Source organism: Leuresthes tenuis, unplaced genomic scaffold (genome assembly GCF_036924035.1).
Source record: "Leuresthes tenuis unplaced genomic scaffold, fLeuTen1.0.hap1 SCAF_20, whole genome shotgun sequence".
NCBI lineage: Eukaryota > Metazoa > Chordata > Actinopteri > Atheriniformes > Atherinopsidae > Leuresthes > Leuresthes tenuis.
The window spans coordinates 1128793-1154731 of record NW_027325374.1 but is presented as its reverse complement, the minus strand read 5'-3'; the positions used below and the strand labels follow the sequence as shown (position 1 = coordinate 1154731).

General features: G+C 43.9%; 1 protein-coding gene across 1 annotated transcript in view; it reads left to right on the top strand.

The window, feature by feature from the left end:
- Window positions 1–25939, top strand: part of stxbp4 (syntaxin binding protein 4) — a 48951-nt gene that overhangs the window by 3720 nt on the left and 19292 nt on the right. The window contains exons 2-11 of the mRNA XM_072373935.1: window positions 3571–3644; window positions 3823–3918; window positions 4034–4103; window positions 7303–7377; window positions 12904–12989; window positions 14112–14262; window positions 14809–14941; window positions 15807–15913; window positions 18238–18451; window positions 18899–18977. Coding sequence (XP_072230036.1) covers window positions 3571–3644; window positions 3823–3918; window positions 4034–4103; window positions 7303–7377; window positions 12904–12989; window positions 14112–14262; window positions 14809–14941; window positions 15807–15913; window positions 18238–18451; window positions 18899–18977 — 1085 coding nt within the window. The remainder of the gene's footprint in view (window positions 1–3570; window positions 3645–3822; window positions 3919–4033; window positions 4104–7302; window positions 7378–12903; window positions 12990–14111; window positions 14263–14808; window positions 14942–15806; window positions 15914–18237; window positions 18452–18898; window positions 18978–25939) is intronic.

Here is a 25939-nt window from a genome sequence, read left to right as displayed (position 1 = left end):
CATAGCTTCTTCTTCTGGGGTTGTGCAGTGTTGGGTCACCCTGGAGCGACTCTGCTGCGGTGCCATAGCTTCTTCTTCTGGGGTTGTGCAGTGTCGGGTCACCCTGGAGCGACTCTGCCGCCGTGCCATAGCTTCTTCTTCTGGGGTTGTGCAGTGTTGGGTCACCCTGGAGCGACTCTGCCGCCGTGCCATAGCTTCTTCTTCTGGGGTTGTGCAGTGTTGGGTCACCCTGGAGCGACTCTGCTGCGGTGCCATAGCTTCTTCTTCTGGGGTTGTGCAGTGTCGGGTCACCCTGGAGCGACTCTGCCGCCGTGCCATAGCTTCTTCTTCTGGGGTTGTGCAGTGTCGGGTCACCCTGGAGCGACTCTGCCGCCGTGCCATAGCTTCTTCTTCTGGGGTTGTGCAGTGTTGGGTCACCCTGGAGCGACTCTGCCGCCGTGCCACAGCGTGTCGCCTTGGCAGCCGTTCTGTCTGTGATGTTAACGATCTGCGTCAGCTAATGCAGATTAGCAGGTATTAAGTGATCAGTTTAATTGCTACTTCGTGTCCCAGCAGTTGGTTTTGTTGCACATTTGGAAGTTGTTGTTGTTTGTTTGTGGGTCTGTGGAGCTGCTTCGGCTTTAAGGGATTTGATGTGGAAAAGCAAGCATTCAAACTCACGATAAACTATGTAACTGTTGAGCTGCATGCAGATAAAACTCAGCGGGTCACAGATTTCCATAAGGAATCCAAATGGATCAAATGAATCTGTCCTCATGGGTCCTTTTAATCCAAGTCCAAAGCTTATCCATTTAATCAGGTCTGCTAACAGGTGAGTCTAATGAGCCTCGAGACTATTTAAATCCAGTGCAGCACTCGTCTGATTTTGTTCATTTATACAGTCAGAAAGCGTTCTCCTCATGTTGTGTTAACATAATGAAAGTCAGTGTTTGAAGCCTGTCTTCACAAAGTTGCTGAAGCATCAACTGGAAAACCTCGGGTCTCACATACGACCCAAAACTGTTGCTTCTGCGGCTTATCCCACCACCGCCTCTCCTGCCGCCGAAAGCAGGTCTCATGTGCCATCTTCACAAGACAGTGAACTATTTCCTGTTTCCTTCTTCTTCTTCTTCTTCTTCTTCAACAAAGAAGAAGAAGAGAAGGAAAACAGCGCAGGAGGTCGATACTCCTGTTGGTGTCGGTGCAGAGCGGCACGATAAGTCCAGAACATCAGAGCCATGATGGCTGCATTCCTCCATGTTTGATGCTCCGACAGCAGCATGAAATGTTTCTGTGACATATTAACCCAACGAACACTCGTGTAAAACAACTCTTTATGACTCGGAGGACTGCGCAGATTGAACAAAAGGCCTCTGCATGACAACATGGTGACACTGTGAGAGGGAATGAGCTCATGGCTTCATCAGGATGAGATGAGGTGGCACAGTGGTAACCGCCCTGATCTGTACGTCCATCTGAGCTGGACCTGAGGCAACAGCAAGCTTTGCACACGATGTTCCATCCCTAACTGTGAAGCTGTACAGTTCGGCTCAGCAGATTTTGCTCTGACATTCGTGTGTTTTGATCAGATGGGAGCACAACTCTCTCTGCTTTGACTCATTCAGCTCAAGCTCAAGCTGCTTATTTAATTATAAACAGGCTGTTTTGTGTGAATAATTTACCTTTAATACCATAATCTCTGTGGTCTACACAAAGGTCAGAGCTACAAACAAGGAGGGCTGTGCTGCTGTTGAACTGAGAAACCTCAGATATTATTTAACCAATAATGACGGAAGCTCACACCTGACACTTGCAGATTAAAACATAATAGTGAGCTATTAAAATATGGCTTTTTCCTTGAATGAATGGTTTACTGTCAGTTAACTTCAAAGAGTCCCCGTGTGACGCACTCTGAGTGATGGATGAGCCTCTGACATCGCGTGTTTGCAGGATATTCTGCTGAATATTTGGTTGCTTGCTGCTCCATAAGGTGGATAATTAATGTAATTACTCTTAATTAAGCCTTTTCACATCGAACTGACCTTAACTTCACCACACATGAGCCCTTCCTAACACACTGTATGTCTGAGCGGGTTCTGGTTCTGGTGGCAGCACGGCTTCACAGCTTCTCTTTGGATTAAGCACAGATGTGACACCAGAACCCTCCTGAACCCTCCTCAGCTCTGCGTTTGCAGGATATGAGTGAAACTGATAAGTTAAAACCTTTTTTGGAAGATATTTGCCTGTTTTAGCCGCTGTTCTGGAAGTCAAAGCCCTGTTCACAACCTTTCCTTCCATGGGCAGCACACTGAAGCAGTGGTTAGCTCACAGAAAGCGGGCCTATGGGTTGAATCTCAGCCTTTCTTTGTAAAGTTTGCCTGCATGGTTTATTTCAGAGTCTCATATTTCCAACCATGGTCCAAAGACGTCTGTGAGGGTTTCAGGGTTAGATTGCGTCTCTTTGCGTTGGCCCTGTGGCGCCCCGCCCCCTGCAGGGAGACCCCGCCCCACCCTGAACAGGAGAGAGCGGAAATGAGCGGATCGTCTTCAGACATTTAGACTTTTAGTGCAGAATCCTACAGATAATGGGACCACTTCACCAACTGCACAGCCCTGCAGAAATGGTTGTTTAACTTAAAACCTGCAGAGCAGAAAGCAGATACAGTTCTAAACTTGGTGGTAAGTTAGAGTTAGAGGGGCCCATCAGGGCCACAACGGCGCAGAATTTAAGCAGAAAATCCTTCAATCCACTAATTCAGTCAATGAACGAGCAGCTCCAAAGAGTGTGGTCGTAATAATGCTCTCAGAGTTCATGTAAAGTGGTTCTTTTGGATTTCACAGCAGCAATGAGTGGGATCATTCGTACCCAGAATGTCTCGGTTTGACAGAACCGAGTCGAAGCCATCGGACCTGAGGACAGTAACTGAAGCAGGTTCTGCTGAGGAGCGTGTGGTGCATGTGAGACCCTGCAGGAATGATTTAAGTGGAAGGGGTCAAAGGGGTCAAAGGGGTCATCTTGTTGTTTCTTGCTTTAGCGCCCCCTAGCTGCACCACCGCTGTGTTGCATTCAGATTGCACAGGAAACTAAAGTGATGAAGCATCTGAGCTGGCATACGTGTGCAGGTCTGAGGGTGGCAGGAAGGCGGGGGGGACCACCCTGAACACTCGGCCCAGCTGTCACGTCGCTCCTTTTAGTCTCTGTTCAACCTTTTGACTCACACACAAAGACACGCTCGGACGCACTCATCTGAGAGAAAGTGGCCCTGCTGTGACGCTCAGCTGAGCCTCAGGACAGCAGACAGCAGCATCGTGTTAAACGCACACACTGTTCTTTGATTGTTTGAGTCATTTTGTTTCTGTGGAGCTTTCTGACATCCAGGTCGCTCATGGTTCAGCTGCTGTGCGTTTGGGAGGAGACGGATTTTATTGGTTGCATGTGGCCGCCTGGAGGAGGGAGGGAGGAAGACAATAACAAAATCCTGTGATGATTTGATTATTGTGTACAGCAGAGCTCTGAGGACACAGAGAGGCTTTGCTGGAGGCGGGATGTTGATATGTTTTTGAGTCTATTGTGTTTTTATTTGTTGTCAGGACGATCATGGGCCCACACGGCATCAACCGAGCCGTCCAGAGGCTGGAGTTCTGTGACTGCCGGAAGGGACTCGGTGAGCATCTGAACCCTCCTGACCTCGTTATGAATCACTTGAAACTTGCTGCAGCTCCGTGTTTGACAGTAGTTCAGTTCCATGTCAGCTGTGGCTGCAGATGGTCGTCTGTTGTCAGAATTCAGACCTTTTTAAAAGCTTCTCGGTCGGTTCAGAGTTCTTCTTTGTGCTTTCGCAGGTGTGAAAATAATCGGAGGCTACAGAGAGCTGACAGGTGAGGAGTTTGGCATCTACATCAAGCGGGTGATCGCAGGTGGACTGGCTGCTCTGGATGGTACGTTCTCCGGGTGTTTGTCTTGTTTGAGGAAAGAGGGACGCAGCAACTGTCATAATCATCATTATCCTCCCTCACCTGCCTGTCCATCTGTCCGTCTGTCATTCTGTTCCAGGGCGGCTTAAGTCAGGTGACCTGATTTTGGACGTCAATAATATCAGTCTGATCGGGGTGACCAACGAGAGGTGAGTTTGTTTGAGTGTAAATGGGATTTTCTTTTAATGTTTCATGCTGTGTAAATGCAAATAAAGGCAGAAGCAGAGAATATGACAACAGGTCAAATCTAAAGAACAGAGAAAGATGAAAAAGTGGTAAAAGTTGGAACAAATCGTTTCTTCTTTTAACAGCAAAGTCAGCTGCTCAACGGTTTGTTGTATTTATGCTAGTATGAAGTTTTCAGAGGTCTGTGCTGCTCTCAGGTCAGTTTTCAGAGGTCTGTGCTGCTCTCAGGTCAGTTTTCAGAGGTCTGTGCTGCTCTCAGGTCAGTTTTCAGAGGTCTGTGCTGCTCTCAGGTCAGTTTTCAGAGGTCTGTGCTGCTCTCAGGTCAGTTTTCACTACCTGAGGGTCCGGCTGCTGGAAGATAATCACAAAAGAAACTTCATATCAGTGATACTGAACAGTGACCAACACCCTTATTACAGATTACAGACCATAATCATGCACTGGAGTAAATGCCATTTTTTAGCATGAACAGTGGAGAACCTGTGGAGAACCTGTGGAGAACCTGTGGAGAACCTGTGGAGAACATGCTGCTTTATGATATGATCCATGCTTTTTGGACTTCCCTGTCCTTTATTGTCTTTTTTTCTTTGCTTTTATCAGTTATTTTGTTTGAACTTCATCATCCCTGCATTCAACCCTCAGTATTTAGACTCTGTCATCACCCCCAGACGTCTTCAGCTGCCCTGATCTTTTCACTCGGTCTCCTCCACACTCACCTGTTGTTAGATCGATCCCAGCTGCACTCACCTGTCTCATCAGTGTATTTGAGCTCCTTGGTTTGGTTCACTCCTTGCCGTTACTGTTTAGCTTACTGTTTGCTTTTCCAAGTTTAGTTCTCGGTTGTTTCTGGCTGGCTGGGTCCTCCATAACCATTTGCCACCAACACCTTGACAGTTCACACATGATTTACACAGCAGGAGGGTCTGAGATGAAGATGCGTTCTCAAAGCAGAGCACAGAGTGCAGGACAGTCTGAGTTTTGTTGACAGCACGTCAGACGCATACGGTTGAATGTAGCTACAATAATGTTGAGTAAGTAGAAACTAACAGACAGGTCAGCAGAGAAGAGCGTGCACACCGTTCCCCGTGATCGCTCCGGAGGATTACCTGGTGCAGTCGCGCTCGCTGAGCTTCCAGATTTCTTTCAGTGTAGCTGGACAATCTCAGCAGGAGGTCCAGAGTGTTACGACTGTTGCATTCTCATTTTAAGCCTCTTCAGAAGCTGAGTGGTTAAGTTCAGGATTTGTCAATAGAAGAGTTCATGCTTTCTCTTAGATGCAGCCTGTTAGCTTTTATTTGATGTCAGTTGTTTTCTTTGTTTTTTTCCTCAATCTTGATCAGTTTTCACTTTGCAGCATGTTGCAGCTGTATGTTGCAGCTGTATGTTGCAGCTGTATGTTGCAGCTGTATGTTGCAGCTGTATGTTGCAGCTGTATGTTGCAGTTGTATGTTGCAGCTGTATGTTGCAGCTGTATGTTGCAGCTGTATGTTGCAGCTGTATGTTGCAGCTGTATGTTGCAGCTGTATGTTGCAGCTGTATGTTTCAGATGCATGTTGCAGCTGCATGTTGCAGCTGTATGTTTCAGATGTATGTTTCAGCTGTATGTTTCAGATGCATGTTGCAGCTGTATGTTGCAGCTGTATGTTGCAGCTGTATGTTTCAGATGCATGTTGCAGCTGCATGTTGCAGCTGTATGTTTCAGATGCATGTTGCAGCTGTATGTTTCAGATGCATGTTTCAGCTGTATGTTTCAGATGCATGTTGCAGCTGTATGTTTCAGATGCATGTTTCAGCTGTATGTTGCAGCTGTATGTTGCAGCTGTATGTTGCAGCTGTATGTTTCAGATGCATGTTTCAGATGCATGTTTCAGATGCATGTTGCAGCTGTATGTTGCAGCTGTATGTTGCAGCTGTATGTTTCAGATGCATGTTGCAGCTGCATGTTGCAGCTGTATGTTTCAGATGCATGTTGCAGCTGCATGTTGCAGCTGTATGTTTCAGATGCATGTTTCAGATGCATGTTTCAGATGCATGTTGCAGCTGTATGTTGCAGCTGTATGTTGCAGCTGTATGTTTCAGATGCATGTTGCAGCTGTATGTTGCAGCTGTATGTTGCAGCTGTATGTTGCAGCTGTATGTTGCAGCTGTATGTTGCAGCTGTATGTTTCAGATGCATGTTTCAGATGCATGTTTCAGATGCATGTTGCAGCTGTATGTTGCAGCTGTATGTTGCAGCTGTATGTTTCAGATGCATGTTGCAGCTGCATGTTGCAGCTGTATGTTTCAGATGCATGTTTCAGCTGTATGTTTCAGATGCATGTTGCAGCTGTATGTTTCAGATGCATGTTTCAGCTGTATGTTTCAGATGCATGTTTCAGCTGTATGTTTCAGATGCATGTTTCAGCTGTATGTTTCAGATGCATGTTGCAGCTGTATGTTTCAGATGCATGTTTCAGCTGTATGTTTCAGATGCATGTTGCAGCATGTTGCAGCATGTTGCAGCTGTATGTTGCAGCTGTATGTTGCAGCTGTATGTTTCAGATGCATGTTGCAGCTGTATGTTTCAGATGTATGTTGCAGCTGTATGTTGCAGCTGTATGTTTCAGATGCATGTTGCAGCATGTTGCAGCTGTATGTTGCAGCTGTATGTTTCAGATGCATGTTGCAGCTGTATGTTGCAGCATGTTGCAGCTGTATGTTGCAGCTGTATGTTGCAGCTGTATGTTGCAGCATGTTGCAGCTGTATGTTGCAGCTGTATGTTGCAGCTGTATGTTTCAGATGCATGTTTCAGATGCATGTTGCAGCTGTATGTTGCAGCATGTTGCAGCTGTATGTTGCAGCTGTATGTTTCAGATGCATGTTGCAGCTGTATGTTGCAGCTGTATGTTGCAGCTGTATGTTTCAGATGTATGTTGCAGCTGTATGTTGCAGCTGTATGTTTCAGATGCATGTTGCAGCTGTATGTTGCAGCATGTTGCAGCTGTATGTTGCAGCTGTATGTTTCAGATGCATGTTGCAGCTGTATGTTGCAGCTGTATGTTGCAGCTGTATGTTTCAGCTGTATGTTGCAGCTGCATGTTTCAGATGCGTGTTTCAGATGCATGTTGCATGTTGCATGTTGCAGCTGTGAATGCTCACTTCTCTGCTGTGTTTTCTGACAGAGCGGTGGAGATCTTGAGGACAGCATCGCTCTCTAATCACATGTACCTGCTGATTGCCAGAGATGAGGAATCCAGGTAAATAATCACACTTTCTTTCGTTTGGGATATATTTGATAAGTTTGTTTTTCCCTTTGGCTGCACTGCTGTTACTGATAGAGAGAAAACAGAAGAGTTCTGGATATTTGAAGGTAACTTAGAATGACTTTTCGGTCAAATTTCTCAGATACAAAAAGTCAAAAACTTGAATCAGAGCTTCAGTGCCTTAAACAATTAATTATGTCTGGTGAAATTGATTAGTTTAAACAGGAAGCCATTTGAAAATGAATCTGTAAACTCTGTAAAAAGTGTAGCCCATTTCCCCTGTTTCCACTTCATCATTTCAGGCTTAAATTGCTCTAACTTCTACACGCTGCACATTATTTCTGTGGACGTGTTGGCAGCCTGCTGCAGCTGACATCTCTGCTCAGCTTTCTCTGCTGGTGGAATGATTTCTGCTGGTAACTCCTGCATTTTGTCACATCTGTTGTGATGCATAAGCATGGCAACAGGAGCATTTTTCCCATGTGGGAGCAGCTGATTAAGCTTTCCAAATGCCAATAACAACACCATATCTTCACTAATGAATAAATCCCATTACCCCTCAGGGACTAATGAGTTATTATTGAGTTGAGCTGAACTGATAATTATCAGTTTGTGTGGAGGAAAAGGTGTAAACATGGATTTTCTGTTTATATATTGTTTATGCTTCTGGCTGCTGTGGCCTCCCAGATGCACACCAGATGTTCTGTGTCACTTATTTCTCTGATGAACAAGTCACGGTAATATTAGGCGCTGATAGCCAATGAAGCCCTGAATGGGCTGGAAGCAATGCAAATGAAAGGAAATGTGTGACATAATTACTGTCATCTAGTGGTCAAATTCGAGATGGCAACCATCCAAAATGTCACGTTTGATTTTTACTTGATGCATCAAAGGAAGGCAGAGAGAGAAGATGCTAATCAACGAGTTTCACTGAACACTTCATGCAGGAGATCGCTGGTCTGAGTCATTGCATGTTTTTTTCTTCTCTTCCAATCAGGATTCCTTACTTTTCTGCTGTGTTTTCACACCAAAATGATCAGTTTTATTGTAAATGTTCAGATCTACATGCAGCAAACTGCACCGTTAGAGTCTTACAGGGATCAACATGATTATGGCTTACTCAGTTCTACGTTTGCTGCCTGGCAGGAAACAGCTTAGCGATGCGCTGCCATCGAGTGTGACATCACCACCTTTGGGAAAAAAGGACAAATGTATGTCTTACTTGTGCGGCAGGGCAGGGTATGAATTTAAAGTCAGAGCCCTTCTGATGGAACACTTTAGCATGGCTCTCTGGCAGTGTTTGCACACTGGTTTAATCACACGGATGTTTGTCGAGGCTCAGCTTTCATGTGTGCATTGCAGCAGATTGTGTTTAAAAAGCAGCACGAAGCAGGAAAATCTGCAGTTCTTCACTTCCCTTTTTCAAGTTGTGCTCATTTGAGAATCTTTTAAAGCAAGTTTTTAAGCTTCTTACTTTGCCTCATCCAGTGAGTGTGGAAGGAATTTAAGGCTTATTCATAGTGATGGAATCTCTTGTTCGGTTACCCGACACCAGCTGATGTTTTCCAGCTCAGACAGCTCCTCTCTTTGTCTGCCTGCAGAAACCAGGCGTGTCAGGTGGTTTGATCTGTCCTTTGTGTGAACTCTTAGGTGACAGGCGGGGGGTAAACAGACCTGGCACGCTGCTGGGCCCCGGAGCTTTTCCAGGTCGTCCTGCGGCGTCAACTCAAACAGAGCCTGACACAATAGGGCCGCCGTGCGGCGTGTCCACAGGGTTTCAGTGGCAGCTAATCACAGAATCAACGCAGCACAGGAGTCAGAAGCAGCTTTGCAGGATGCAAACTTCATCTGTCAGCTGTGGAAAGGGATGTTTTCTGCACAGATCATCAGCTCCTGGGTCCCTATGGAACAGGGTTCCATAATATTCTGCTTTAATTACAAAACAACAGCAGCACTCATGATTCTGCTCAGGTTTGTCCTCGGTGAGGGTCAAGCTCTGCAGACGAACAGATGGAGGTTAAAAAGAAGTTCAGCAGCTTACAGCAGGCGAAAGGAAGTTGTTGTGACTGCAGGGAGAAGGTCGTCTCACCTCTGGCAGACAGAGGACTCCTTCCATTTCTATCCTTTCTGTTACCAAATCAGAGCGTTGGTGCGGAAGCAGCTTTGTGGCGACACATTAGAGATTCACCCAAAGCACGACCTCTATTGTTCCGGCGATTTGTTTAACACTTGAAACAAATTATGATGATTATCTGCAGCCGGCCCTGAGCGGGACAGCAGGTCGCTGTGAGGACGCCGTGATGTAATCATGCGGCGGGGATTTGGCGCTTTGTCCTCAAAGGTTCCCGGTGAGATGGAAGGCTGTTTAAGCCAATGACCTGACAGACAAAAGATCCTTTAAGTCATCAGACATTATCTTGAAATAATTAGAATACCTTCGTATATGTCGAAGTTATGACTTCGTATCTGAAACTTTACTTATTTGGAGAGAATGTCTGTATTTTGAGATTATTGTTGGAACGTTTGGGAAACTAAAACATGGACTTAAAGCTTATCGATGAGGAGCTTTTTGTGTTCAGGATGCTAAATTGGATTGAGGGCTGAATTTTCCGAACATTATGTTTCTTTTTTAATCTGTTCATAAAAATCAGGGCATCCTGTAGATTTTCCGGGGCAGTTTAGGAACAGTTACAAACAAGTCACTGCTTAGACTTTTGTTTTATGTCCTGATGCCACCAACAAAGACCAGATTAAGTCGACGGTCTAATTTCTGTTTATTCAGAGCCTCAGTTTGACCTGCAGAAACCACTGACTGGTTTCTCACCAGTGAGCTGGATTCAGCCTTTAAAATGAGACAGATGTGACACATCTGTGGCCAAAGTTCCATCAGCATTCAGTCTGAGAACTCTGAGCTCATTCAGATATCACAAACATGACTTTCTCGTAAATGCAGCTGCTTCCACAACTTCTGGGATTCTTGGATTTACAAGAAATGATTTGTGTTGTTGTTTGTGTTAACTTTATTTAATTTGTTCATGTGTGTTCATTCAAAAACACACGAAGGTGTAATTTAGGGTTAGTAAGAAGCAGTTCGACATCGAATTACTCCTCGGGCGAGAACCCCCCCCCGAAAAAACAAAAGAACAAATCTTTGCAGAAACAGTCAGTTTTTTATTCTAAGTGAATCCAGCACAAAACAGTAAAAGTTATCGGTTTTCTTTTGCTCGTTTCTCATCTTCTTCGTTTCTTTTTTTCCTGAATTGTGCACCTGATGGTTTTGACCTTTTTCTGTGTCAGAAAAAAACAGATTTCCCCTGATGCCCCAACTCTGTTACTCAGGACCAATAGACTAAACCAGTTCACCTGGGGGAGCACATAGGTGACTGTAACCATGTTTTGGTCCTAAAGCGCCTCCAAAGATTCGATTTAAATGTCCCCTCGAGGCACAGTGATACAGTCCGATTCAAGCCAATTAGAGTCCAGTTCATTGTAATCATAATCCAATCAAATCCAATCAAATCCAATCAATTAAAAGATGTTCAGAGGATCTCAGAAATGAACGCTTCTCTAATATTTCCTTTTTGCATGTTCTCTGCTTCATGATGCAGATGAAGAGTCTTTTATGTTTCTGTTTCTGTATTTATCAGACGCTTTTATCCAAAGCGACTTACAAATGAAGATATAACAGCTTTATAAAAAGCTAACAATAAGCTACATAGAAGGAACCCAGGAGTCCGACTCTGTCAGAGGGGACAGAGTAGAGATAGGGTGCAGGCATAGAAGGAAGTGCAGAAAGATAAAGTGCAGAGATAGAGGGGGGAGGGAAGTACAAGGTAAGTGCTGGGATAGGAGATGCTCTCTTAGAGCTGGGTTTTCAGGAGCTTCTTGAAGAGCGTATCATGGGAGGTCCGTTTAACATCAACAGCGGCCGGTTGTGTAGCTTTATTTTAGCTGATCGGTTAGAAACTTCTGCTTTTTGGTGTTAAGATATCTGCATTCTGATGCTGAGCCCATAAAAACAGGAAAACAGCAACATCGAGTCCACAAAGGAGGATGTGAAAAACACATCCAGTGTACAGAGTCAACCTGACGTTTTCTGGAGGTATCATCAGAGCTCCACGCCGCCAGGCTGAGAGTGTCCCTAATAAGAAGAGAAGAAGAAGAGATCAAACTCAAGGCTCAAGCCGAAGAAACTCAGCAGCAAACAGACAGGAAAAGAAAAACTTCTGCTCATTCCATATGTGACCGGAGTGTCTGAGAACCAGAAGGATCTCAGGCAGAAACGGGTTCATCCGAACACAAGCTGAACCCGTCAGCTGAGCCGTGACCCTCCTCCTCAGCCCGTTACGCAGCATTCTCACATGTAGGTTACACAAACCCACAGGACGGCTGAGTGGGTCAGCGACACATGACTCAACACTTTTAAAAGTGTGACTGAACTCACCACTGAAGAAGCTTTATGAATAGAAAACCAGGAGTCAGACAAGTCTAACTGCCTTCTCTTAAAGGATTACCATGACCCAGATGACTGAGAACCAGCACTGACGCACTTAAACTGAACTGAGCTCATCTCAGTACCGCCTCAGCGAAAAGTACGAATAGTTCCCAAGAAAACTTCAAAGAAAATGATCGTTTCTGCCTCACTGTGTGTCACAGTTAAAAGCACCATCAGGTCTCTCTGAGGCTTCTTCCAGTGAACACTTCAGGGCCAGCTTCAGGTGCAGAGTCAGTAAACATCCCTCTCCCTGAAGGTAAAAGACAGACAATGGGTTTAAGTTCAGAGCTCTGAGAGGAGTGAGGTCAGTGAGGGATATTTGCTCTCCGGATGTTTTCTAATCGGTGGTCATGCAGATCCCGTTTAAAAGGAATTAACAGCCAATCGGCTCAAGCCCACATGAGACGGTGACGGTTGACGGTGCGAGTCAGGCGGACCTCCATGTGAGGGAGACAAACACTCAGACATCTGCTGGCTCTCCTCAAACCAGAGACTCGGCAGTGCAGTGTCAACCCTGCAGGCAGCAGAAACTCAGCCGCAGATCCGGTTTTACCAGTTTCCGTGTTTCCGGATCAAGACTTTAAAAAGGAAACAAAAGACTCACAAACTGTGTCTGCATTCGTGGAAATATGCTCCAATCATTTCCTCTAAATATGCTCCAATCATTTCCTCTAAATATGCTCCAATCATTTCCTCTAAATATGCTCCAATCATTTCCTCTAAATATGCTCCAATCATTTCCTCTAAATATGCTCCAATCATTTCCTCTAAATATGCTCCAATCATTTCCTCTAAATATGCTCCAATCATTTCCTCTAAATATGCTCCAATCATTTCCTCTAAATTACACAGAAATCCCAAGAAGGTCTTGCTGAGTTTAGTGAAACATTACGTCTGTCGATATGAAGGCAAAACACAGGTCCTGTTATCCTGTTCTGTTGTATTAATGTGAAAATACAGGCTGTTTAGGTTTAGGTTTAGGCTCAAAGACTTGGCTTAAACACGGCTGTTTGTGTGACCTGCAGGAGAGAGTTTGCAGAGCTGATGGAGAAGTACGGCTCCAATAACATCCCAGCTTCAGGACGAATCTCTCCAACGCAGCTTTCCACAGGTAAAAGCCCCCAAAGCAGCACTCAAAGGGCCCTTTGAGGACGTTCTGACTGGAGGTAACATCCAAAATCTCTCTTCGCTTTCTCAACACGTCCTTTGAAAAGTTTCCTCCAAAAATATAAAATATAAAACTTTTAAAAGATTTTCTATTTCTGCAAAAAAAGATCTGATTTACACAGTGTGAAAAGATCCCGTCCCAAAGTGTTCTCCTGCTTCACTTCACCATCATTCCCAGGCTGTTCTGGTCTGAGGGTAAAGCTCCGAGACGTCTCCACTGTTTTAAAAGCTTTTTACATGTCACATCCACCCAGAACTGCCCCATAAGGAAAAATCCTGACGTCTAAACTGAAACTTTCATTGACTTTAGTGCAGAAAATGTTGCAGAACTTTTTTTCATTTAATAAAACTCTTAGAAAGTCACTCATGGAATGATTAATGACTTTGTTTCTGAGTTTTCTCCAAACTGCCCTCCCAGCTTTCAGCTTCCTTTAGTCTCTGAAACAGTCGTTTCTCCAAACTTATCCTTTAACTTTCTGGTGTTCAAAATGTGGAAACTTCTCCTTGGTCCAAACATTTCATCATTTGTGTAAATTGTTTAATTTTTTCACATGAATCGAATGTCCTCAGTGTTCAGAAAAAGTCTCAACAGTTTAAGAAAGCTGTTACTTTTTTCTAAAATGTCCCAAAAGTTTCCACATTTTCATGAAATGTTCAGAGCATTTGTTTCCAGAATGGACTTCCTTCCACATTTTCCTAAATTACATTATTTCATTCAAATAATGTAACTTAGGAAATAAATAATTAGCATAATTATTATAATTATAATATATAATAATGTAAATTAGCAAATAATGTCCTCAAACTAAGGAAATGTCCCCTCTGTGTAGTTTTAACACATGTATTCTAAAGATAACTCTTCGTATTCTAAAGATAACTCTTTGTAGTTTTTGAGAAATATTGAATAGAAACTCAGTCTTAAGATATATCTTTAGATAAAACTGCAGTCGTCACAGTTTTTCTGCAGCTCCATCATTCTCCTCATCCCTCCTCCTTCCCACTCGGTTCTATTTCTCTCTCCGGCTCCTCCTGCTCACGTCTTTCTTCTTCTCTTGTTTTGGCTCAGGGAAGCTGACAGACACGGCCTCCTCCTCCTCCTCCCGGTCAGAGAGCCCTCAGCTCCTCAGTCCTAAAGATGGCGTCACCACCTACACTCACGCTCCCCATTACACCACCAACCCTGCCTACACCGTGCACACGCCCGCGCACGCCTTCAGGTAGGCCGGCTGCAGCAGATTTCAGCCTCACACAGAGATATGTGACTGTGATGCCTTCACTGACCTTCATGTGGAGACTGGTGCCTTCAGATGTGAGCTCAAATTAAACTTAATACAGATGACTCGGTTATTTCTTTCAGTTCAACAACCTGCTGGAGAACATATCATAAAATAAACTATTTTACAGATATATTCTATGGTAATTCTTGTTTTCTGATGTTTTCAGATAAACTAACGTAGTTTCAGAGGTTTTTGGAGGTTAAATAGCCAAAATGAAAGCTGTGAGCTGATGAAAAGCGCTCAGAATCGTGCTGTTTTTATTGCTTCATTCCCACTTTGCTTCTGGTTCATTCAGCAGCCGCAGAAAGTTTCCTCTTAGTGCTGATTCTGCTGCATGGAAACACCAGCAACAACTAAAAATAGTGAAGAGCATCTTCAGCAGTTTCACAGAGGAGGAGGAGGAGGAGGGTTAGAGATTATGCGGCGTGGCGGCTGACTCTAAGCTCGGTTTTTAATCGCTGTCATCCTCTTCTTCCCTTTCCCCAGTGACAGTGTCATTCAGTTGATATGTGTTGCCAAGGGAACAGGCCTGGGGCTCGTCATCAAGGGAGGAGTCAACCGAGCCGATGGACCAATGGTGTTCATTCAGGAAATAGGGCCTGGAGGAGACTGCCAGAAGGTCAGTGTCCTGGCAGAGCGCCACCTTAACATCAGGGGTGTCGATCCACAATTGATTGATTAGAAACAGGAAAGAAGGGCAGTGGGTGTTATTCCGGCTACAGCTGAGTGTGTCGCGTTAAACGTGGGAATCACAGCAGAATGTGCAGCTTATTAACAGCTTATTAACAGCTTATTAACAGCTTATTAACATCTTATTAACAGCTTAATAACAGCTTAATAACAGCTTATTAACAGCTTATTAACAGCTTATTAACAGCTTATTAACAGCTTAATAACAGCTTAATAACAGCTTAATAACAGCTTATTAACAGCTTATTAACAGCTTATTAACAGCTTATTAACAGCTTATTAACAGTTTATTAACAGCTTAATAACAGCTTATTAACATCTTATTAACAGCTTAATAACAGCTTAATAACAGCTTAATAACAGCTTATTAACAGCTTATTAACAGCTTATTAACAGCTTATTAACAGCTTATTAACAGCTTATTAACAGATTAATAACAGCTTATTAACAGCTTATTAACAGCTTATTAACATTATTTCTAATGTCTGCAGTGGTGAAAAGGAAAGTTCACCCTTCAGTTTGAAGGTTTTTAACGTATCAGGACATAATAAAAAACATCTATTCCTCAGCAGGTGTTAAAATTCTGTAAATGAACAACCAGTGTGAGAAAAACTAAGTGAACCCTGACTTTGTTTTGTGCTCATTTAAAGCTGCCTAACCCTCCCAGTTTCACCCGACATTGTTCTGAGGAAATCAGTGTTTTGTAGGAAATAGCAGATGAGGATGGCTGTTGTCATGTTTTTCCATTAAAGTCTTTTACCCTGAGCCTGATTGTTCCTATGAACCTGTTTCAGGATGGAAGGCTGCAGGTGGGGGACCAGCTGGTGTCCATCAACAAAGAGTCTCTGATCGGAGTGACGTACGAGGAGGCGAGAAGCATCCTGACACGCACCAAACTCAGGTCCAACACACCTGGAGCCTGTTTCAACAGCAGAAATTACTCAGAAACAACACAAAGCAGAGCGATGGCCTCCAACAAACTGTTCTTTTGTTGCCTGATCTTATAGCTGCGTTCAACTATCAGGTCATTTTCTGTTGGCTTTGACGGTCACTCTTCTTATTCAGCCCCTTTGACCTGTGCTGCGCCTCCAGAATCCATTTTGTTCTTCATTTATAGTCCAAATGCTCCATGTTGGGCTTGTTTTGACAAGACATAATATTACCACTCACCTTTATGGACTTTTAGCCCCGATTTTACTTATCAGGATATAATAAAAACCACCTGCTCCTCAGCAGCTGTTAAAATCCAACCTCAAATGAACACATCACACTGTGTCATTATTCATTGAACAAAAACACAGAAGCAGTGAGTTAAAAACTAAGTGAACCCTTCCTGCTTCTACAGGAACTAAGAGGGTAAGTAGCAGCCAGCTGCTGCTGATCAATGCTCTGATTAACTGATCAATGCTCTGATTAACTGATCAATGCTCTGATTAACTGATCAATGCTCTGATTAACTGATCAATGCTCTGATTAACTGATCAATGCTCTGATTAACTGATCATCAGTCAGTGTGAGCAGCTCTATAAAAGCAGGAGTTCTGTCAGTTTAACACGATGCCAAGGAGGAAAGACACCAGCAATGATCTCAGAGAAGCAGCTGCTGCTGCCCATCAGTCTGGGAAGGGTTATAAGGCCATTTCCAGACTATCTGGAGTCCATCATTCTACAGAGAGAAAGATTATTCACAAGTGGAAAACATTCAGGACAGCTGTCAATCTTCCCAGGAGTGGACGTCCCAGCAAGTTCACCCCAAGGTGAAGAAGCCCAGAGCTACATCTCAGACTCTCCAGGCCTCAGTTAGCATGTTAAAGGTTAAAGGTCACCCCAAGGTGAAGAAGCCCAGAGCTACATCTCAGACTCTACAGGCCTCAGTTAGCATGTTAAAGGTTAAAGGTCACCCCAAGGTGAAGAAGCCCAGAGCTACATCTCAGACTCTACAGGCCTCAGTTAGCATGTTAAAGGTTAAAGTTCACCCCAAGGTGAAAAAGCCCAGAGCTACATCTCAGACTCTACAGGCCTCAGTTAGCATGTTAAAGGTTAAAGGTCACCCCAAGGTGAAGAAGCCCAGAGCTACATCTCAGACTCTACAGGCCTCAGTTAGCATGTTAAAGGTTAAAGGTCACCCCAAGGTGAAGAAGCCCAGAGCTACATCTCAGACTCTACAGGCCTCCGTTAGCATGTTAAAGGTTAAAGGTCACCCCAAGGTGAAAAAGCCCAGAGCTACATCTCAGACTCTCCAGGCCTCAGTTAGCATGTTAAAGGTTAAAGTTCACCCCAAGGTGAAAAAGCCCAGAGCTACATCTCAGACTCTACAGGCCACAGTTAGCATGTTAAAGGTTAAAGGTCACCCCAAGGTGAAAAAGCCCAGAGCTACATCTCAGACTCTACAGGCCTCAGTTAGCATGTTAAAGGTTAAAGGTCACCCCAAGGTGAAGAAGCCCAGAGCTACATCTCAGACTCTACAGGCCTCAGTTAGCATGTTAAAGGTTAAAGGTCACCCCAAGGTGAAGAAGCCCAGAGCTACATCTCAGACTCTACAGGCCTCAGTTAGCATGTTAAAGGTTAAAGGTCACCCCAAGGTGGAAAAGCCCAGAGCTACATCTCAGACTCTACAGGCCTCAGTTAGCATGTTAAAGGTTAAAGGTCACCCCAAGGTGAAAAAGCCCAGAGCTACATCTCAGACTCTACAGGCCTCAGTTAGCACGTTAAAGGTTAAAGGTCACCCCAAGGTGAAAAAGCCCAGAGCGACATCTCAGACTCTACAGGCCTCAGTTGGCATGTTAAAGGTCAAAGGTCACCCCAAGGTGAAGAAGCCCAGAGCTACATCTCAGACTCTACAGGCCTCAGTTAGCATGTTAAAGGTTAAAGGTCACCCCAAGGTGAAAAAGCCCAGAGCTACATCTCAGACTCTACAGGCCTCAGTTAGCATGCTAAAGGTTAAAGGTCACCCCAAGGTGAAAAAGCCCAGAGCTACATCTCAGCTGCTGGATCAGGGGTTCACTTAGTTTTCCACTCACTGCTTCTGTGTTTTGTCTCAGTTTTGTTCAGTGAATAATCACAGTGTGATGTTGGATTTACTGAGTTTTACCTGCTGAGGAACAGGAGATTTTTCGTAAAACCTTTAACATAAAAACATAAAAACATACTCTGGGTTAAATGTATTTCTCCTTCTTTTCATTCTGTGACAGAAAGGCTTTAAAAACAGACTCCTCTTGTGTTGCAGACCGGACCCAACGGTGGAAATAGCCTTCATCAGACGAAGGTTGTCATCCGGCTCCAGCAGCGGGTCACACAGCCCCATCTGTCCACAGGGATATGGAGCTGGAGGTGCTCCACAGACGAGAGCCCCGGGGCCTCCGCAGGCAGCCATGGTTACCAAGATCACCTCCAGCCGAAACCCGGCCTGTGAGACGCTGCCGCCCGTCAACATCACCCAGGTGTGAGGCCCTCGCACGAGGATCCTGCTTCTAATGACACTTTTGATATGTTGCAATCAAATGACACCACAGAGATTGATTTGGTTTAAATAAGACCAAAGCAATTTAATTGTTGTTTCTTATTATTTGTGCTTCCAGAAGTTTCTGTCATATTTCAGTCCAAACCAGCAGTGCAGTGACACTAAATCCAAAGTATCAGGATCGTTTTCTGTGTGATTGTTGGTAGAAAACTCAGAAAAACACTGATACATGTTCTGAATTTTAAGTCTTTGGGATGTTAGTTGAAAAAGTTTCAACCTAAAAACATCACTAAAGCAGCTCAGGTCTCAGGGAAATATATTCCCCAAATATTTCTCAATATTTTCCACAATCAGATGGAAGAGGCATTAAACCAGGACACACACACACTGTTTTTAATAATACGTTAATGTAATAATGTGTTTGCAGGTGCGAGTGTCTCCGGGCAGAACAGAGCAGACACACCTGTCCTCGCCACAGAACGACGGCGCCGCTGATACAAACTCTGGTGAGCATCAGTTTCCTCCAACAGGCTGGTTGGAAAATACTCCTCAGATAATCATTCATCTGGACAGAAGCAGGAACTCAAAGGGAAAACTCTGACTAACTTCTTTGTATTTAAAAAACTGAACCAGATCCAGAATCTGCAGCAGCACCACTCAGTGAAAGCTGCTCCAGACTCATGTTTCCATCCTTCAGCTTCCTTTAATGACTCTTTTTAATGCTTTGAACTGAGTTTTTCACAGGAATCTGAGTCCATTCCTGCTGAATCCCAGATTCCAGCTGCTCAGCTCATTGATCACTGATCACTGATCGGACCGATGGCCCGTCTCTGCTTCTCTTTGTTCTGATGGAGGCTCGTAAAAATCTGCCATGAATCATGAAAATAATCAAATCTTTTTCAGAAATTCTGCTGTTTTACTTCAGCTTCTGACTTTCTGACTCATATTTTTGAACGTTTTCTTTATCTGAGTTTGTTTCTTGAATAAAAACTGATTTAAATTATTTAAAATGTGACGATTGTTCCGACGCAGACACACAAACTGATGGAAAGTTTTTTAAAAGGTCAACAAGAACTTCAGAGTTTTCACCGACCAGCTTCAGTGTTCAGAACCAGATCCAGAACCTGCAGCAGCAACAGTCAGTGAAAGCTGCTCCAGACTCATGTTTCCATCCTTCAGCTTCCTTTAATGACTCTTTTTAACGCTTTGAACTGAGTTTTTCACAGGAATCTGAGTCCATTCCTGCTGAATCCCAGATTCCAGCTGCTCAGCAGTCCCTGGTTGTCTGGTTCTCCTCTTCATGATGCTCCAACATCTGCAGCAGGAGACAGATGTGGGCTGCAGGCAGGCAGCCGAGCTCACACACTCTGTGTGTCTGAAGCTGCTGGAAGTCCTGCAGAATGAGGTCTGGCATCGTCCTGCTGAAATAACCACGGACCTCCCGGGAAAAGACGGCACCTTGATGGCAGCATCTGTCTCTGCAGAACTCCAACATCCAGCTGTGCATCAGTGGTACCTTCACCCAGATGAAGCCCTCCATGCCCTGGACTCTGCTGCAGCCCCAGACCATCACAGACGCTGGCTTTAAACCTTCCTCTGAGAACAGCTGGATGCTCTTTCTCAGCAGTTTTTCCCAGAAGCAGCTGAAACGTGGACTCATCTGCCCACAGAACACGTGTCCACTGTCTTTCTGTCCCTCTGAGATGAGCTGGAGTCCAGAGAACTGGGCCGTGGTTCTGCTCAGAGCTGATATATGGCTTCCTCCTGGTGTGATGCAGCTTCAGCTCACATTTCTGGATGCAGCCGTGGACTGTGTTGAGTGGAAATGCTTTTCCCAGCTCCTCCTGAGCCCATGTGGCTGTATGGATCATGGTGGCCTGACGGTTTCTCCTGCAGTGCTGCCTGAGGGCTCCGAGCTCATCCAGCAGGGCTTTCTGTCCTTGGCCTTTCCACACTGAGACTTCCCCAGACTCCCTGAATCTGTTCCCAATATTCTGCTCTGTAGATGCTGAAAGACCAAAGTTCTTTCCAGTCTGACTCTGAGGAATATTTCCTGAACTTATTGATGATTCTCTGATGGAGTTTGGCCCAAAGCGGTGAGCCACGACCCATCCTTGTTGGAGAGGCTGAACCTTTGGTGGAAGCTGCTTTTATACCCAATCCTGACACCCTCACCTGTCAGCAGGTAACCTGCTGCTTGGAGAAGCTCCAGAAGCTGTTGCTGTAGATTCTATAAACTTTCTGTCTTTCTTTGGCTCCAGAACAGCTTTCACTGAGTGCTGCTGCATCAGGTTCTGAATTTCGATCAGTAAAGAAACAGAAAATCTTTTCTTTGGACTCTAATTAATAGTAGATTTAAGTTTAGTTGCAAATAGAAGCAGCGTGCTGTCAGCCTGCGTCTGGTGGTCTTCCAAAAATCTAGCATGAGGTAATTTGGCAGTTTGTAGGAATAATTAGCATTACCAGAACCATCTGCCATGAAACTCCCATTGAAAACGGTTTAATCCGAACCTGTTGCACAGATAGAACAGGTGGGACTGTGGATATGGACGCTACCTGCGGTTTATAGACCACCTCCTGCCTGAATCTCAAGTGCTTTTAATGCATTGAGTATATCATTAACTGAAAAAGAGAGTGGAAGAGTGGATTTCTGTATCTTTTCCATCAGGATGTGTAAAAACATGCAGAAACACCTGCTTGTGAACAGATGAGCCGCTGTAAACTGCGAGGTTTTCACCAAAATGTGCCGAGTGGGACAGATGGCGTGTGGAAGGAGGAAGCGAGGCAGGCGGGAGGTCTGGAGTACGATTGGCTGCTGAGGTGTGAAGCCTCGCCACGAGGAATCCTTTCTCCGTGTGTGAATTTCTGCAGGCTGTCCTGGTCGATGTCACGCTTTAAGACTAAAACGTTGCTCCGCGAGGAGGACGGCGTTCAGGGGAACCGCCATCTGCGCCCCAGTTTGTTTGATAAACTCTGCTTAAAGCACCGAAAGCCTCTCCTTCCTCCACAGTCACACCTTCAGAACTTTCTGTCTCTAACTGTCTCGGTTCTGAACTCTTTCTTTCTGTTTTCTGTTGGTCTCTCTTCAGAACTTTCTGTCTCTAACTGTCTCGGTTCTGAACTCTTTCTGATGATCATGTGTCTGTTTTCTGTTGGTCTCTCTTCAGAACTTTCTGTCTCTAACTGTCTCGGTTCTGAACTCTTTCTGATGATTATGTGTCTGTTTTCTGTTGGTTTCTATTCAGAACTTTCTGTCTCTAACTGTCTCGGTTCTGATCTCTTTCTGATGATCATGTGTCTGTTTTCTGTTGGTCTCTCTTCAGAACTTTCTGTCTCTAACTGTCTCGGTTCTGAACTCTTTCTGATGATTATGTGTCTGTTTTCTGTTGGTCTCTCTTCAGAACTTTCTGTCTCTAACTGTCTCGGTTCTGAACTCTTTCTGATGATTATGTGTCTGTTTTCTGTTGGTCTCTCTTCAGAACTTTCTGTCTCCAACTGTCTCGGTTCTGAACTCTTTCTGATGATCATGTGTCTGTTTTCTGTTGGTCTCTCTTCAGAACTTTCTGTCTCTAACTGTCTCGGTTCTGAACTCTTTCTGATGATCATGTGTCTGTTTTCTGTTGGTCTCTCTTCAGAACTTTCTGTCTCTAACTGTCTCGGTTCTGAACTCTTTCTGATGATTATGTGTCTGTTTTCTGTTGGTCTCTCTTCAGAACTTTCTGTCTCTAACTGTCTCGGTTCTGAACTCTTTCTGATGATCATGTGTCTGTTTTCTGTTGGTCTCTCTTCAGAACTTTCTGTCTCTAACTGTCTCGGTTCTGAACTCTTTCTGATGATTATGTGTCTGTTTTCTGTTGGTTTCTATTCAGAACTTTCTGTCTCTAACTGTCTCGGTTCTGAACTCTTTCTGATGATTATGTGTCTGTTTTCTGTTGGTCTCTCTTCAGAACTTTCTGTCTCTAACTGTCTCGGTTCTGAACTCTTTCTGATGATCATGTGTCTGTTTTCTGTTGGTCTCTCTTCAGAACTTTCTGTCTCTAACTGTCTCGGTTCTGAACTCTTTCTGATGATTATGTGTCTGTTTTCTGTTGGTCTCTCTTCAGAACTTTCTGTCTCTAACTGTCTCGGTTCTGAACTCTTTCTGATGATCATGTGTCTGTTTTCTGTTGGTTTCTCTTCAGAACTTTCTGTCTCTAACTGTCTCGGTTCTGAACTCTTTCTGATGATTATGTGTCTGTTTTCTGTTGGTCTCTCTTCAGAACTTTCTGTCTCTAACTGTCTCGGTTCTGAACTCTTTCTGATGATTATGTGTCTGTTTTCTGTTGGTCTCTCTTCAGAACTTTCTGTCTCTAACTGTCTCGGTTCTGATCTCTTTCTGATGATCATGTGTCTGTTTTCTGTTGGTCTCTCTTCAGAACTTTCTGTCTCTAACTGTCTCGGTTCTGAACTCTTTCTGATGATTATGTGTCTGTTTTCTGTTGGTCTCTCTTCAGAACTTTCTGTCTCTAACTGTCTCGGTTCTGAACTCTTTCTGATGATCATGTGTCTGTTTTCTGTTGGTCTCTCTTCAGAACTTTCTGTCTCTAACTGTCTCGGTTCTGAACTCTTTCTGATGATTATGTGTCTGTTTTCTGTTGGTCTCTCTTCAGAACTTTCTGTCTCTAACTGTCTCGGTTCTGAACTCTTTCTTTCTGTTTTCTGTTGGTCTCTCTTCAGAACTTTCTGTCTCTAACTGTCTCGGTTCTGAACTCTTTCTGATGATTATGTGTCTGTTTTCTGTTGGTCTCTCTTCAGAACTTTCTGTCTCTAACTGTCTCGGTTCTGAACTCTTTCTGATGATTATGTGTCTGTTTTCTGTTGGTCTCTCTTCAGAACTTTCTGTCTCTAACTGTCTCGGTTCTGAACTCTTTCTGATGATTATGTGTCTGTTTTCTGTTGGTCTCTCTTCAGAACTTTCTGTCTCTAACTGTCTCGGTTCTGAACTCTTTCTGATGATCATGTGTCTGTTTTCTGTTGGTCTCTCTTCAGAACTTTCTGTCTCTAACTGTCTCGGTTCTGAACTCTTTCTGATGATCATGTGTCTGTTTTCTGTTGGTCTCTCTTCAGAACTTTCTGTCTCTAACTGTCTCGGTTCTGAACTCTTTCTGATGATTATGTGTCTGTTTTCTGTTGGTCTCTCTTCAGAACTTTCTGTCTCTAACTGTCTCGGTTCTGAACTCTTTCTGATGATCATGTGTCTGTTTTCTGTTGGTCTCTCTTCAGAACTTTCTGTCTCTAACTGTCTCGGTTCTGAACTCTTTCTGATGATCATGTGTCTGTTTTCTGTTGGTCTCTCTTCAGAACTTTCTGTCTCTAACTGTCTCGGTTCTGAACTCTTTCTGATGATCATGTGTCTGTTTTCTGTTGGTCTCTCTTCAGAACTTTCTGTCTCTAACTGTCTCGGTTCTGATCTCTTTCTGATGATTATGTGTCTGTTTTCTGTTGGTCTCTCTTCAGAACTTTCTGTCTCTAACTGTCTCGGTTCTGAACTCTTTCTGATGATCATGTGTCTGTTTTCTGTTGGTCTCTCTTCAGAACTTTCTGTCTCTAACTGTCTCGGTTCTGAACTCTTTCTGATGATCATGTGTCTGTTTTCTGTTGGTCTCTCTTCAGAACTTTCTGTCTCTAACTGTCTCGGTTCTGATCTCTTTCTGATGATTATGTGTCTGTTTTCTGTTGGTCTCTCTTCAGAACTTTCTGTCTCTAACTGTCTCGGTTCTGAACTCTTTCTGATGATCATGTGTCTGTTTTCTGTTGGTCTCTCTTCAGAACTTTCTGTCTCTAACTCTCTCGGTTCTGAACTCTTTCTGATGATTATGTGTCTGTTTTCTGTTGGTCTCTCTTCAGAACTTTCTGTCTCTAACTGTCTCGGTTCTGAACTCTTTCTGATGATCATGTGTCTGTTTTCTGTTGGTCTCTCTTCAGAACTTTCTGTCTCTAACTGTCTCGGTTCTGAACTCTTTCTGATGATTATGTGTCTGTTGGTCTCTCTTCAGAACTTTCTGTCTCTAACTGTCTCGGTTCTGAACTCTTTCTGATGATCATGTGTCTGTTTTCTGTTGGTCTCTCTTCAGAACCTTCTGCCTCTAACTGTCTCGGTTCTGAACTCTTTCTGATGATCATGTGTCTGTTTTCTGTTGGTCTCTCTTCAGAACTTTCTGTCTCTAACTGTCTCGGTTCTGAACTCTTTCTGATGATCATGTGTCTGTTTTCTGTTGGTCTCTCTTCAGAACTTTCTGTCTCTAACTGTCTCGGTTCTGAACTCTTTCTGATGATTATGTGTCTGTTTTCTGTTGGTCTCTCTTCAGAACTTTCTGTCTCTAACTGTCTCGGTTCTGAACTCTTTCTGATGATCATGTGTCTGTTTTCTGTTGGTCTCTCTTCAGAACTTTCTGTCTCTAACTGTCTCGGTTCTGAACTCTTTCTGATGATCATGTGTCTGTTTTCTGTTGGTCTCTCTTCAGAACTTTCTGTCTCTAACTGTCTCGGTTCTGAACTCTTTCTGATGATTATGTGTCTGTTTTCTGTTGGTCTCTCTTCAGAACTTTCTGTCTCTAACTGTCTCGGTTCTGAACTCTTTCTGATGATTATGTGTCTGTTTTCTGTTGGTCTCTCTTCAGAACTTTCTGTCTCTAACTGTCTCGGTTCTGAACTCTTTCTGATGATTATGTGTCTGTTTTCTGTTGGTCTCTCTTCAGAACTTTCTGTCTCTAACTGTCTCGGTTCTGAACTCTTTCTGATGATTATGTGTCTGTTTTCTGTTGGTCTCTCTTCAGAACTTTCTGTCTCTAACTGTCTCGGTTCTGAACTCTTTCTGATGATCATGTCTCTGTTTTCTGTTGGTCTCTCTTCAGAACTTTCTGTCTCTAACTGTCTCGGTTCTGAACTCTTTCTGATGATCATGTGTCTGTTTTCTGTTGGTTTCTCTTCAGAACTTTCTGTCTCTAACTGTCTCGGTTCTGAACTCTTTCTGATGATTATGTGTCTGTTTTCTGTTGGTCTCTCTTCAGAACTTTCTGTCTCTAACTGTCTCGGTTCTGAACTCTTTCTGATGATTATGTGTCTGTTTTCTGTTGGTCTCTCTTCAGAACTTTCTGTCTCTAACTGTCTCGGTTCTGAACTCTTTCTGATGATCATGTGTCTGTTTTCTGTTGGTCTCTCTTCAGAACTTTCTGCCTCTAACTGTCTCGGTTCTGATCTCTTTCTGATGATTATGTGTCTGTTTTCTGTTGGTCTCTCTTCAGAACTTTCTGTCTCTAACTGTCTCGGTTCTGAACTCTTTCTGATGATCATGTGTCTGTTTTCTGTTGGTCTCTCTTCAGAACTTTCTGTCTCTAACTGTCTCGGTTCTGAACTCTTTCTGATGATCATGTGTCTGTTTTCTGTTGGTCTCTCTTCAGAACTTTCTGTCTCTAACTGTCTCGGTTCT